Below are 14,657 nucleotides of genomic sequence, written 5' to 3'. Positions count from 1 at the left end.
CAAAGGAGCTCTTCAGCCCAAGGAGGACACAGAGAACCTGAGCCTGATTAGATTGTCTGCAGTAATAATTTGGTTAGCTGGAGGGGAGCACACTCCCTTCAGGACAGACAAATGTCTCAGCTGTGCATTAGATTATCAGACTTGAGTAAATGTTCTTCATCACTTTCCTTACTTTAAATTTAAAGCACAGGTCACTTAAATATGCCTTAAAGTTTCTTATTTAACATGGAAATGTGATGAAGTGTGAGGAGCAGAAGCAACATTTGGAGCTGGCTTTGGTTTCCAAAAGACTGAACTCAGTTTCTTTGCTGCTTTGATCTACTCACTCCCATCACATGATCCACCCTGGTCACATTTTGCCCAAAGCAGGACATCTCAGCTGTCAGACAAAATTCAGTTTAGTGCTGAGTCCTTTGTTCCTGTTGTTTCAGCTCACAATGATACAGATCAGTGCAGGAGTTCTAGTAAATACTGGGCACCTACAGCACTGGGTACCTACAGCACTGGGTACCTACAGCACTGGGTACCTACAGCACTGGGTGCTAAGTACTGTGAATAGGTTTTCATGGCTAGACAGCATCTTCAGCCTGATCATGTCAATAAGACCTGTAAATGACCTTTTGAACTGTTGTCAGGGTCCACTAAAACTTCTAACTGATGCCCTAATTTCATTTCCTCACATTCTCAGTGCTGACAGTCACACGACCGTCATGCTCTAACATTTAAAGCCAAAACACAACCAGCAAAGCTTATTTAGGAACATTGTGAAAGGTCTTGATCAGCTTTTTACACCTTTATATACACCTCACTGTTCTAACAGCTTACTGTGTATAAGAACTGTGTATGTATAAATCAGTGGATCAGATGGGGACATTATAAACCTGTTAACACAACCACGAATTTTTACACTTCAAGTCTATTTTCCTTCACAGATGATTTCACCTGCTAACCTGATGATGCATTACCTCACCTGAGGTTTTCCCAGGCTATTTGGAAGGAGCTGCAGGATTACATCATGCCTTAGTGTCACACTGATCTCCAGATGATGAAAGTGGATGTAAGCCCAAGGCTCGGGTGGGGTGGGGGTTTTGTGGTGGTGATCGCCACATGTAGGATCAGACCTGTTTACTGTCCTCGATGAACAGATAAAGGTACAAGCACGCCCTCTGCTGTACAGAGGGTAGAAAGAGGCTTTTGGGGCCTTTTAGCTCATTTGCTTAGTTTTGACCCCTGCGACATATAATACAAAGGTCACATGACCAATGAGGGTTGCTATCATGGTGCCAAGAAGCTTCTCCACTGACTGGGATCACCTTGTTACAGTCTAAGTAACATTAGCCAACTAAGAGAGTCTGCTATAAGGAGCTTTCAGCTGAGTCCGTCCGTCACCTGACCCTCACCTCAGTGGTCCCTCAAGAGCATCCCACATTGTTCGCAGAGTCCGCCATCCCCGCCCACCCAATGTGAACACTGAGATCACAATCAAAGAGTTGACAGCAGCGCCACAGATTCAAGATAAGATGTGAGTGTCCGGATGACTTACCCAGATACACACTGTGTGTTAATACCAGATGGAGACGGAGTCAGTACGTCTGAGTTCCTCTGTCCCGCAAGGAACCAGAAACAAAGCAAAACTAAAATCAAAAATCTGTTCAAGTATTAATGTTGTGAAACATTTAATGAACATGAAAAATGCTGACCATCTACAAGCAGTGATATATTCTGAAGCTGCACAGTGGCCACTAGTGGTAAAGACATTTTACTGAGGCATCAGCTCTCACTCATAGTGGTGGTGCTTTGTTTCAAATGGAAATCTGTATTGTGCTCTGTGTTATATACAGTACATTTCCACATAAGAACAGCTGACTGCAAAGAGTTGGTCCTCACAAGGACAGCTACTACTCCAGCTGTCCTCCACCCACACCTATACATCATATTGTTCTCCAGCTCAGCAATTCATTTACTGGCCTTTGTTCTTGACAGGTTGTGACATTTTCCAGTCACAACCTCCAGCCGGGAGGAGTGTGTGTCTGTGTCACGACTCCCCGCTTTGCATCTCAGCTTCAGCGTCTCTTTGTGCAGCTGATAATCAACTGATGAGCTTTGAACAGATTTAGAGTGCATTAGAGAGAAGGGAGAGAAGACAGCCTGCAACCTGAGGGAGACACAGAGAGACAGTGAGAGACACAAAGAGAGACAGACGTGAAGGGAGGAGGATGGAGAATTTCAATTGGAAGGAGATGAGAGATAACCAGATTCAGAGGCAGGAGGAGAAACTGCTGCTGATGGAAGCACAGATGCAAATAAATAACTCCTGTGCAGCCATTTAAACTGGGATTCTTTTTCCTCTAATGTAGGAAAAACAGCTCCATAGGTCGTGTGTACAAGCAGCTTATTACAACCCACAGTTATGTTATTGTTAAGAAGGATACGTAGAGGTAATGTGAGACAGCATCGGTTTTACAGCCTTTTATGTTAAGCTTTTTATGTTCCAGTAACAGCACCTTCTAGTGGCCATGCTGATTGTGACGGGAGCAACAGAGGAAGTCCGGGTGATGTTGTCGTGAAGTGTCAAAGTCAGTATAGGGAGGAGGAGGAGGTCAGAGTGGGTCCATGAAACATTGGACTTTCTCTTAACAGCATGACTTGTCTCTAACCCTCACAAAATAATTCTTCTAACTCAAACCATGATCTTTCCTTAAACCTAACCAAACCTTTACTGTAGCAGCATCACATCATAAAATTTTTATTCTTCAACATCAGGAAGCTGCTCTGCACTGACTGATGCCAGCTGGAAGTGGATCAGATCACATCTCCCGACCTGAAGATTGTAGGCTCAAAACCTGTTTGGTCAAGTCTCTATACAGGTATTTCCTATATATGAGTGTAATCTTACTTGAAGTGATTTAATCTTAGTTAAACTCCTCTGCTAGCTGGTCATTCTGAGAAGTCACTTCCTGCTCTGGCAGCCAGATTTGCTTGTTTCAAATTACTGATGAAACATGGTGTCCGTGGTGGAGGTGGAAATAACCAATCTCTGTGTTGATTCTTTCAGTTCAGTTCGGTGACTGTGTGGTCCGTGAACTGTTGCTGGTTCGAGCTGTTTCACTCAGTTCAGAGTACATATTGGTTTATTTTTCTTTAATTACTGTTTTTCATGTCCTTATGTGCAGTAGATGCTCGGACACACACTCTAGTCGGAACAGTGAAGCATCATGAAAAGAGAGAGAGGGAGGGAAAGAGCAAGGGAACAGAGAGCAAATGAGCAGAGAGAGAGAACGCAAGCGCAGTGGGGGCAGGGAGAGGGGCGAGAGATAGAGAGAGAGAGAGAGAGGGCGGGATAATGGGATAGAGGGAGCGAGAGTGAGGAGGAGAGAGAAACAGACAGAGTGAGAGACAGAGTTGGGGTACACCTGACCTTAAGAAGGGAGGGGAGCTCCTCTGCTAGCCACGCACCCAAACACACACACACACACACACACACACACACACACACACACACACACACACACACACACACACACACACACATACACACCTACACACACACACAGGCAGTGCAAGCAGGCAGAGGCAGTGAGCCAGCCAACAGAGAGCCTGCCGATCAGCAGCCATGACAGACACCGGTGAGTAGCTTCATATCTAACATCCCCTTGTGTGTGTGTGTGTGTGTGTGTGTTTTCATTTGAGTGATGACGTACAATACCAGCTGTGGTTATGTGATTTTAGGCATCACACAGCAGGGAGTGTGAACGTGCTTTTTCAATGTTTGAATGAGAGCATTAGATAGATAGATAGATGGATAGATGGATGGATAGATGTCAGTCTTTAACACACTATGCCTGTAAAATCATTGTCTCTAAATAGCAAAGCATGGGCTCCTCTCTCTTTTTCTTTGGCATGGTATAAAATTTTAAATCTTTTCAGCCTTTTTGGTGCAAGGCGTGGAGTTGCACCACTCCCCACTGTCACAGTCAGTCCCAGACAATCCCAGCTACACCAAGCTGTTTGTCTCACTGGCCATTAAGAGCACACTGTTCCAGCTCCAGAGCGGGAGGGGACAGAAACTATTCAGCAGCCAGCGGCAGTCATGCATTACAAGCCAGAAGGCGCAACACTAACAACCCAGCCTCATCAGAAGTCACTGGCTCTGAAGCGTTCACACTGAAAACATCGTTAAATATATTTAAAAACGATCAGAGAGGTGAATCAACAGCTCTCTGACAGTCTGAGCACCACTGAACATAAGGAGCTTCACGGTGATGGGATTTATTGCCTGACTGTTGTGTAGGATTAGATTGTGCACTTGTTCCTGACATTGTGTCTGCCCCCTGCATGTATGCATGTTAATGTAAGTACAATGTGCGTGTCTGTTTGTATATGTGGAAACATGCAGAGTAGTTGACGCAGCTGTAATAAGCACCCTGGGGACTCCCTTGCAGCACTCTGTGGGACTGATTAGTAAATTACTCGCCTGCTCTCCTGTCAAACACACAAGGAAACACACATGGACATGGTCTCTCTCTCTCTCTCTCTGTCTCTGTCACAAATGCATACAAACACATACACACACACAAACACACAAGGACATGAGAGTTAGATCCAACCTCGCAGGCAGTGTATTAGCCTGATAGCCTCCTCCACTCAGGCTATTTTCATTCGACTTACAAGGGATTAGCTGAGGCGATTACCATCTGCAGGTCTCTCCTCACTGTGTGTGTGTTTGTGTATGTGTAATGCATTGTATTGTACGTGTATTTGTTTAAGTGGTTCCCAAAGCTTGTGCCTGAGTTTTATTCCATGTCAGCAGTGGAAGAAATAGTGGAGATATCTTGGGTTAAAATGGTCCTAATCAGGCTCCAGCAGCACAAGAACATCAGCACTGGACAGTTCTACAAAAGCCCAGATTACATTCACCTGCAACATTAGTGGTTACTGCTTACTTCTTAATGAAAAGGCTAATAGGTATGGAAAAGGTTCCTCCTCTGAGGGAAATGAATGCAGGGATGTGTTTCATTCTAATCTGTTCTTAAGATTTTGATATCTCTTGTCGTGATATGACTTGATGGTGGAAAGGTCAAGGGGTCACAATAAAAATGATGCTTCATCCACTGGGGCTCATGAATATCCACGATGAATTTTATGGAAATCAAACCTTTCATTTCAAGATACTTTGTGGTGTTTCATACTGTGTTTCTCAGGAGGAAACTTTGAATGGATTAGGGCTCTAGGAGAATGGTTGGGATCAGCACGGTTATTCAGGATCATCGTCTGGGGACCATGAATATCCATACCATATTTTACAGTATCCCAGCTAGTAGCTGCTGAGACCTTTTTTTGCTGGGCCCACCATGAGGTGCTGGACCAACAGGGCTATTTCAGAACTCTGTGTATTCAGGGGGAAGCTTTCTTGCATTGATTGGCTGTGCAAGAAAGCTTCACTTTATAGGTGCACTCATACTGTTGTCAGCTATTAAGCAATCAAGCAGACCTGTTACTATGCAAGCTTTTGGATGCATATTACACATAGGGATTTGGTGTCCCCTGTGTGTGTGTTACTGACTTTAAAGTACTTGTGGATCTTCGGTATTTTTATGTTTGCCTACCTAATATAGTTCTATGACAAGCCTACATTAAAATAGTAAAGTCAATCTGGTTTTTGTGCACCTGGATCACAGTTTTCCTCACATATATTTTTTTTTTGTTAATGTCCTTTAGTGTCATATATAGCATCCTTGCAGGTATTGGAGAGGTGTGGATGCATGTAGAAGAATAGTTTGGACAGGATTTAGGCAGCTCTTCATCATCTCTAGTATTTTGATGAAGCTCAGTATGGTGTTGTTGACAGATGGCACTCCCAGGGCTCGCTATTTTATAAAAAAGCAGAGGACTGGAAATGGATCAGACTTTATAAATACCTCGATTGGCTCTGATACAGATCCTATGTGTTGGTGTAGACTTGTACTTTAGGACACAAAACAAAAAACATCACAGTTGTGTGTTTCAGTTCAGCACACTGTGACTGATTATTGCTTCAAGACCAGCAGCTGGTGTTACATAGTCTGACCAAACTGAAATGACAGTGAGACAATTACTGGGTCTGGGTTTAGACCGAAAATAGAAATGTTTTTCTTCAACTCTGTGGTTTCAACATACACAGATGTTTAAGAAATAATTTAAAATACAGCATTTATCACTTAAGAAGTTTTTGTGAAGACACAGCCACTGAAACTGGTGATGGTCAGAAGAGTCCACGGTAGAGAAAGTCTAGCCATAGACTTATGTCACAGAGAGTCTGTGTGTGACAATGAAGAGACTGAAGCTTTTTTTTTTAAAGCGAAAGATGAACAGACATAAGTAGAAAAAGATTCACTGTGACACTGTGTGCGGCTCCAGAGGTGTGATATTTATTAACACCTAATCTGACTTTTCAGGCTGCAGCTTGTCTGATGTACTTGTACGAACTATGACACTTATTTTAAAGGAAATGTGAGCCGTAGTGAGGTAAAGGACAAAAGTTGCACCTGCAGTTGCTGATTACCATCAGCTGTTTGATTCGTGCTTCACAGTCACTGCCAATCAGAACCTGTCGCTTCTAGATATTACTCTGCTGATACACTCATGCTAATGCCATCTACTGTAACCCGTGTGTCTCTGTCTAATGAGATTTTCTTTGGCAAATCTTTTGTTGTTGGCAAGCTGTTAACCTTTATTGTTGTTGTTGTTGTTGTTTGGTGGTGGTGGATGTGTGTGTGTGTTGCAGATTCTCTGAGCGAGGCACTGAAGGCGATCAGTGTGAGCACAGAGCTGATCGAGGAGGAGCTCAAGCCTCATTTGGACACAGTGCTGGCTTCTCTGCTGGAAAAGAGTAAGTCATGTCACACACACACACACACACACACACACATCCCAGATCTGGTCATCAAACAGCTCATCTCTAATAAGTGAGTCGGATAAAATGGTTGGTGTGGTTTTTCATCACTGGGTTTTCATTGTGTTTTGCCAAATGTCACCTGTAGCTCAGCCTGTTCACCGTGCAAGTAGTTCATATATATTACTAGAAAACAAAAATTGATGTACTTGGACAGGCAGCACAGCTCACAGAGCAGCTAAATTCAAAAGAGTCTTCTGGGGAACATGAATGTGCTCAGTAAATGTCACAGCAATCTGCTTCTCGGTCAGACCTTTCCAGATAAGGAATGTGTAACATCACTGGCTCCATCTCTCCGATAAAATGCCAGCTTTCAGCTCTTCTTATCAAATGGTTTTTGTGGCTTTGTGTGTCCACAGAGAAAGATGCTGCTGTTGAGATCGCCAAAAGTGGGATTCTACCCACACTGGCTCAGGCCTTACAGAGTAAAAGCAGCCTGAACCGCCAGGTGGCTCTGGTGGTGGCAGAGATGGCCCGGGAAGGTACAGTAGGATACTGCAACACTTGTTGTTGTTGTTCAGTGGTTATGTTCTATAACAGAAAACAAGATAAAATTTGGGATGTTGCAGCTGCAAATTTTAATAAAATATAGCAGACAACTGGAAGTTGCTGGACCGACCTTTTCAGACCATAAGACGATGTTGTCGTCAAGGGGAGTTGAGGGGGTATTTAAGGGAAATGCCAGAGTTCAAGAGGTAAAATCTTATCCTTTTGTGTTGCAGCTGCAGTCAGGGAGCCGTGCATCGAGGCGGGCCTGGTGAAGGTGCTGGTTCCCCATCTGAACAGCAATGACCAAGAGATGCTGCTGAACACTGGCAGGGCCATTGGGCGCATCTGCTTTGACAACTGTGAGTTGTTGTGACAGTGCTGGCTCAGTCAGAGGGGTTTACTGATGATGAACAATGTGCCAACGAGGCAGACGTTCTGTTCTGTTGAAGGTAACTGTCCCTCTCTGACCTCCCACCCAGCGTACCAACAGGACCAGTTAGTCCAGAGTGGTGTAATCCCCAGACTGGTGTCCATAATGAGGGAGTATCCAGAGAACGACCCACTGGTTAACGTCTGCCTGCTGGCCCTCTGTAACCTGGCTGACATGGGTGATTATTTAATCATTGTACTTAAAAAGCTGCTGTGTTAAACTAGAAGTAAATGAATGGTCACAGGTAGTCAGGATAATTAGTTACTTGCAACATTGTCTATAGTTATAGACCCCTGTGTTTGCAGACTCGGCGAGGGAAGCCCTGGCAGAGCTGGACGTGGCTGACGTACTGACGTTTCAGCTGAAACGGGCGCCTGATGCCGAACGCCGACATGTCATCCTGGAGATACTGGGTGCACTGGGCGAGAGTGGTAAGACCTGCAGTGTGTTTCAGGAAGGACTCACTGATGAAACTCTGTTTTCATCAAGCATGAGTTTATATTTCAGCTGAGAGCCGTTTGGAAACCTCTCAAGTCGGAATTAATGAAGTCACGCCTTAACATGAGCCATCTGAGATTTTCACTGGTGTTTATTTCTGAAATGTTCTCTATCGTAAGCTGATATTACAATATAAATTTACACATTTTGTCTGTAATAAAGCTCACCTGGCTGTGCTGTTCCACCAGACACACTGAAGCTGCAGTTTGCAGAGTCAGGAGTACCAGAGGCTCTATCAGAGATGATTCGGAACCTGCAGGGAGGTTCTGACCCCCACGACCTCTGCAGCATCAAGATTGCCTCCAACCTTATAGTGTCCCTGCTTTTAGGAGGTGAGTGATTCAGGTCATTGTCTCTGTGGGACATCTCTGAATGTGTTTGTCTCAGTGAAGGTATTCATTTCCTTTTTTTTTTTTTGTTTCATGTCTATCTGTCCTCATTCACCTGCTCAGACTTTCCTTTAAGTCAAAGAAAGTGCTTCACACTGAATGTTCATAATGTGATGTGACAGGTCTGATGTAGGTAATCAGAAAATTCTGTGCATGTCCTTAACTCTGCATATTCAACTCTCCAGTTCTAATAACCCTTATTGTCCTGTCTTGTCCTCCATCACTGTATCCACACAGTGTGTCTGAATGCACCATAAATGTAGTGTGGACTAAATGTCATCAGCTGTCCTCTAAAGAAAGAGACAGAATGGGAGATAGAAATCAAAAAGTACGCAGGGTGGGGACTGAATGACAAAACAAACAAGCCAAACAGGTTGTTTACACTGTTATGATTTCTTTCTGCCTCATTTATTTTGATAGCGTGACCTTTTTGTGTGGTACAGTGTCACAAGCAGAGGACAGACCGTTATGTCTCTGTGCATCTGAAAGCAGAAATCTCTCACATTAGTGCACCAGTGTTGTTTTATTCCTGATTTGTTTGCCCAGTTGATATGCAGCAAATCATCCTTACATCACCCATCATGCATTATTATAGAGGGATGGTAATGTCAGTGCTGCTTGTTAGAGGAAATGAAGCGTTGTTTGTGAGTGCTACAACAATCTTCTTCAAAAGAATAATGTGTGTGTGCGTGCGTGCGTGCGTGTGTGTGTGTTTGTCAGACGAGTCTATGCAGAAGTGTTTCGGAGAGGGATCAGGTCTGGTGTATCAGGATGTTCTGTCCTGGCTCCAGAGCTCCAACACCCAGCTGCAGCTGTCTGGAGCCTTGGCCATTGCCAACTTTGCCAGGAATGGTGAGATATTTGTCAGAAAAAAAAACACAAACCCGCCTCAAAATATACAGTACTTCTCTTTAAAGTAGGTACAACCCATACCTATGGTGTAACAATGGGTAATATGACCATGTGTAAAGTGGAAGGTGTCATTCGTGGAGATGAACACCACAGAGAATTATCACCAACTCTGAGGCTCCTCTTAGCAGAACTTTTTAGCTTCTTTCAGCTCATTGTTTTGCTTCTTTCCAGACCACAGCTTTACTGTTCAGCTGTTTTCAGTGAAAAAGCTGTTAAAATCCACTGTCCACTACCTGCTCGGCAGCAAACAGCCACAGTTACAGACCAGCTGATGAACATAGTGGAGCATTTAGCAGCTAAAGAGCCAGATGTTTCCCTCAGGTGTTGGTTGAGACCAAATACAGAGCTAAAAGAGAGAGGATACTGGACTAAGATTCATCAGGAGGACACTAACACTGAATGACTGCTAATGTTGTAGGATTAGAGCCGAGGCTGGATTACTAACTAGACAATGTGTGTAGCTCTGTCTAGCCAAATGTGAAACCAGCCTCTTGTGGCCATTAGAGGAACTACTGCTTTAGAACATTCAACATCAATCATGTTACCTTAGACACCAACAAATTCTTTAAAATACAGTTCAATAAATTACATGTTGGCTAATTATTAAAGTAAAACAGCTTTAATTGATTTGGATAACTGAGTTTGTGTGTGTTGGATTTACATGTCTACACCCTGAAGTGGTTCCTTTTATTGTAAAACCGTGATGAGGTTTGAAAGTGTCTTTGTTGGCCTGTTGTGTCTCTGTCAGACAGTAACTGTGTGAAGATGCTGGACCTCGGGGTGGTTCCTCACATCCTGACCTTGTTGGAGCAACATGTCGATGAAGGAGATGTGTCTGTCCAACATGCTGGACTGAGCGCGCTCAGAAACCTGGCCATTCCCGGTACTGATTTAAGTAAAACTGTAGAGATGTGGTTCCACTGACCGAATATCAAAGTAATTACTTTTTAAGTTTAACTTATCTACTGAGTCGCACATGTTCACACCAAGAAGCACACAGCACACACTGAGTCGTCTTCAAAAACCTACTGAAACAACATAGATGAGCAAAAATTAGATTACATGCTACTTGTTAAGACTTAAAATAACATTGTTCAAATAATTTCTTTAACTGAAACTATATCTGAAATGGATGCTAAAACAGTCCTGAGTGTGTTTTGTCCTTACAAACCATCCAAAACAACACAAGCAGACACACACACCCCTTACACTGAGACACTGAGCGCCAGTGTGTCATCTGTGTCTTCCAGCCACCAACAAAGTGCGGATGCTGGAGGACGGTGTGACTGAGAGGATAAAGACCCTGCTGCGCTCTGACATGCCTCCAGTTCAGTTCAAACTGCTGGGCACACTACGTATGATGGTGGATGGACAAGGTGAGCTGAACTGTAAGACAGTCCATGACTCTACTCGCTGTAGCACCACTAACAACATCAAACTGTAGGTCTTTTGTGTAAGTTCAGAAGATCCAGATGAGCATGTATCTATGTGGTGTCAGTTTTAATGGGAGCAGTGGGTGACCTCTGTAAATGACAGAAAGAAATAGAGATGAAGATAAAAGAAAGGAAGACAGAGATAGAGAGGAGAAAGAAGAGGAAATGGATTTGGGTTCCATCCCACCACATAGCATCGGAGGGCTGTGCATAAAGGTGGATCCAAAGGGGAGGAGAAGAAATCAGGAAAGTCTGGTTATTATTAAAATTGTTACCATAATTTTTCCTTTGTTCCCCCCAACATTTCTTTCCCGTTGTTTATCTCATCTTTTAATTATTTATTATTCCTTCCTTTGCATAAGAGGACTTGAACGTGGCCACGCTCAGACCCTCCAGAGAGGGCTGTCCGGTTGGGACACCATGTGTCTCACTTTGAACAGTCCCCTGGTGCCTGAACACCTCCATTTGCAGTGTAACCTTCACCTTTTTAATTCAGTTATACACTCCCCTGGTTTCATTTACAGTCTGCCTTGTCCTCAGGAACACCAAGCCTGTTATTTTCTCGATTAATGGATCAATTAATCGAATCAGTTGGTCACTTTCACATTCAGTGCTTAGTCTACACAGAGACACTGAAACCTACAGTGAGTTCTTGATGTCTTCAAATGTCCTGTTTTGTTCCAGTCTAATCAGGTCGTTGACATTCACGTTCCCAGGAGGATAAATCCATTTGATTATCGAGTGGTATGTTTTCCCCGTCTCTGTTGTGCTGTGTGTGTCAGAGGAGGCAGCCTTGGTGCTGGGCAGAGATGCTGTGCTGCTGGCTCGGATCATGGAGTGGTGTGAAGCCAAAGACCATGCAGGAGTCCGAGGAGAAGCCAGCCGCCTGTTGGCCGCCCTCATCAGACACAGCCGCAGCCCCGTGAGTCCTTTTATTTTGATGTGAAAATCAGCACGTTTGAACTAAAGCTCACGCGATCACACCCAGTTTGTTTAACAGGAGTTTAACATGATGACAGTTTATGTATATGCACACGCGCATTCACTGGCTTTCTGTAATGGGCCGATCTCCTGTTGAATTTCTCTGACAGGAAGTTGTCCGTGCTGTAGCCAAAGCCGATGGGGTTCGGCACCTTATCTCCATGGCAACAAGTGAGCACGTCATCATGCAGAACGAGGCCCTGGTTGCCCTGGCAATAGCGTCTGCCATTGACCTCGGTAAAGAAATTTTAGATACTGTGAAAAGAGTCAAAAATTCTGGGCCCAAATTTATCAGGCGAGAAAGACAGGAGACAAATGAAAGGAAAAACCAAAAGCTAACACGTGCCACTAAAACAGCTTTAATGCTCATTGGCATTGATTCTACAAGTCTTTGGACCCTACTGGAGGGATGAACACCATTCTTCCAATGGATATAGTCCCTCATCGGGTGTTTTGATGATGGTGGTGGAGAGAACTGATACTGATATGGTTAGGACAGCTCCAAATCCCAAACCAGGAGGCTGTTGTCACTTCAAATAAAATAGGACCACAAATCATCACTCTGTGACTTGCTGGTCAGTCAGGACTAATCGTACCCCTCTGGGATGCTTGATAAATATGGGCCCTGATGTCATCAACGCCATACTGAATTTGTAATGACATTGTCATGGTGGTCTTGCTATCGGCTCCTTGAAATGTCACACACACACACACACACACACACACACACACACAGTGGAAAGGTGTAGCCTGCTGACACACCATCAGTGTCTTTCCACTTGGTTGCTTGTTGTGTTGAACGTGGTGAAGCTGCTCTGTGGTGTTTTCAGCTCTGGTCATTAATGGCTCATCTAAAGTCTTTGACTGAGGGATTTTACTGTTACCTTCACAGTGTGGACTGTTTATGTATTATTACACACATGGCTGGATTGTTCCTGAACTCCCATACTAGTTTTGGCAGTTATTTTAGATTTCGTGCAGCTTTGTATGCTTTGCACAGTACATGACATATACACTCAGTTGGCAGTTTATTAGAAACACAGAGCTAAAGCTAATGCAGTCTAACAGGACAGTCCTGTAATAAATCCTGTGTGTAGTTTGAACTGTTGAACATTATAACCTTCATGACGGAGGATTTACTGCAGGACTGTTGGATTAGACTGTATTAGTTTTAGCCTGATGTTCCTACTAAACTGCCAACTGAGTGTATACCTAACACGTGTTACCTAATACATTTTATCCAGAAAAAAAAAAAAAAAAAAGTCAGGGCACGTTTGTAAGTGGTTTGAGACATGCAGGGAACCAGCACCATATTCATCAGATAGCGCTGCCTCAGGCTAACCAGGGTTTATTACAAGCCCAAGACTTAAAATAGACAGTGAAACATGTCAGTATGTTCCACTTTTGTAATGTATGAAGCAGAAGCAAAGAATCACCCTGCACAAAAAAAAAGAAAGCAAAGTATTTGCTTGTACGAAATCAAACAAACACAAAAGCATTGCAAGGGTAAGCAAACGCTAATTAAAACATTCCTTGGGGCCACTCTATGAAATTGTGTGCATTTAGAAATGCATTTGCATGTGTGTTTACCTGTGTGTGTCTGTGTGTGTGTGATTACTGCAGAGTCTATGAAGGATCCCTTTGGGGAGGCGGAGTTGTTGGCCATGCTAAAGAAGATGTTGGAGGATCCTGTAGGGGCGGTGGAAGTCAAGTTCAGCGCTTTAGGTCTCATCTGCAGCCTGGCTAACTCCAGTATGTGTTTGATTTTACAACACACATTCACAGAAACTGTGTAGCTCTGCACATTTCAAGATGTTTTAGAGTGTGAGAAAAAACTGTAATAGAAAGGCCACTGGAATAAGATTCAAGCCAAAAGCATCAGGATCATGTGTTCAACAAGAAAAGAACTTCACCGAGCCAGTGTCACTTTCTTCAAACTTTAACAATCTGCACATGTTCTCAAGACTCACACACACACACACACACACACATCCTAACCTCTGCTGCTGGTTGCATCTGATCTCGCTCCTCTTCTTCTTCTTCTTCTCTCCATCCTTCTCTGCTCCAGGTGAGATGAAGGAGGAGTTGAACTCTGTGAATATGAAGGAAAGCCTCAGTAAGCTGACAGATCATAGCAGCAGTAAACTTTCCTCACAGGCGAGCTCCATACTGGCCATTCTCAGTGACACCAGCTAAAGCAGCACACTGCAGCAACAGAGGATCTCATCTGCTGTATGGATTTATCCAGCTTATTCAGTGACATACTTTAATTCAGATGATCTTACTGCACAGACTTTGCTAAATATTGAATTGGCTTCTAAATTGTTTTTTGTTTTTTTGTTTTTTTTTGTGTGATTATAATTGCTAATTAAATACATGCATGACTAAGACTCTATGCCCCTGGTAGCATCCCCCAGAGGCTGCAATGTTCACAGGAGGAATAAACAACATAGAGGCAGATTTCCAGTTCTTAAACCCTAAACAGGTTATTAAAGCCAAAGTGGTTCATTCAGTCAGGAGCATGAATGTACTCAGCAAATTTCATAGTAACCTATCCATCAGATTTAGACATTTCTTGTATACAAATGTCCAAT

General features: G+C 43.5%; 1 protein-coding gene across 1 annotated transcript; it reads left to right on the top strand.

The window, feature by feature from the left end:
• Positions 1 to 3,527: 3,527 nt before the first annotated feature.
• si:dkey-191g9.5 (rap1 GTPase-GDP dissociation stimulator 1) lies at positions 3,528 to 14,268 on the top strand. The gene is made up of 14 exons (XM_041050455.1): positions 3,528 to 3,626; positions 6,764 to 6,868; positions 7,291 to 7,413; positions 7,654 to 7,779; positions 7,900 to 8,028; positions 8,156 to 8,281; positions 8,537 to 8,680; positions 9,458 to 9,589; positions 10,398 to 10,532; positions 10,900 to 11,025; positions 11,865 to 12,004; positions 12,174 to 12,300; positions 13,687 to 13,815; positions 14,132 to 14,268. The coding sequence occupies exons 1-14, from the start codon at positions 3,614 to 3,616 to the stop codon at positions 14,257 to 14,259; spliced, it is 1,683 nt and encodes a 560-aa protein (XP_040906389.1). The 5' UTR covers positions 3,528 to 3,613; the 3' UTR covers positions 14,260 to 14,268.
• Positions 14,269 to 14,657: the final 389 nt, after the last annotated feature.

This window comes from Toxotes jaculatrix, chromosome 11 (assembly GCF_017976425.1).
Source record: "Toxotes jaculatrix isolate fToxJac2 chromosome 11, fToxJac2.pri, whole genome shotgun sequence".
Classification (NCBI taxonomy): Eukaryota; Metazoa; Chordata; class Actinopteri; family Toxotidae; genus Toxotes; species Toxotes jaculatrix.
Note: the sequence above shows the minus strand (reverse complement) of the source record. Positions and strands in the feature narration are given on the sequence as shown.

What these genes read in the sequence shown, in the direction of transcription:
- si:dkey-191g9.5 (XM_041050455.1), top strand. An exon ending in AGTGTCCCTGCTTTTAGGAG is followed by an intron (nt 8,681 to 9,457) that starts GTGAGTGATTCA and finishes TGTGTTTGTCAG; the next exon opens with ACGAGTCTATGCAGAAGTGT. An exon ending in CTGCAGCCTGGCTAACTCCA is followed by an intron (nt 13,816 to 14,131) that starts GTATGTGTTTGA and finishes TCTCTGCTCCAG; the next exon opens with GTGAGATGAAGGAGGAGTTG.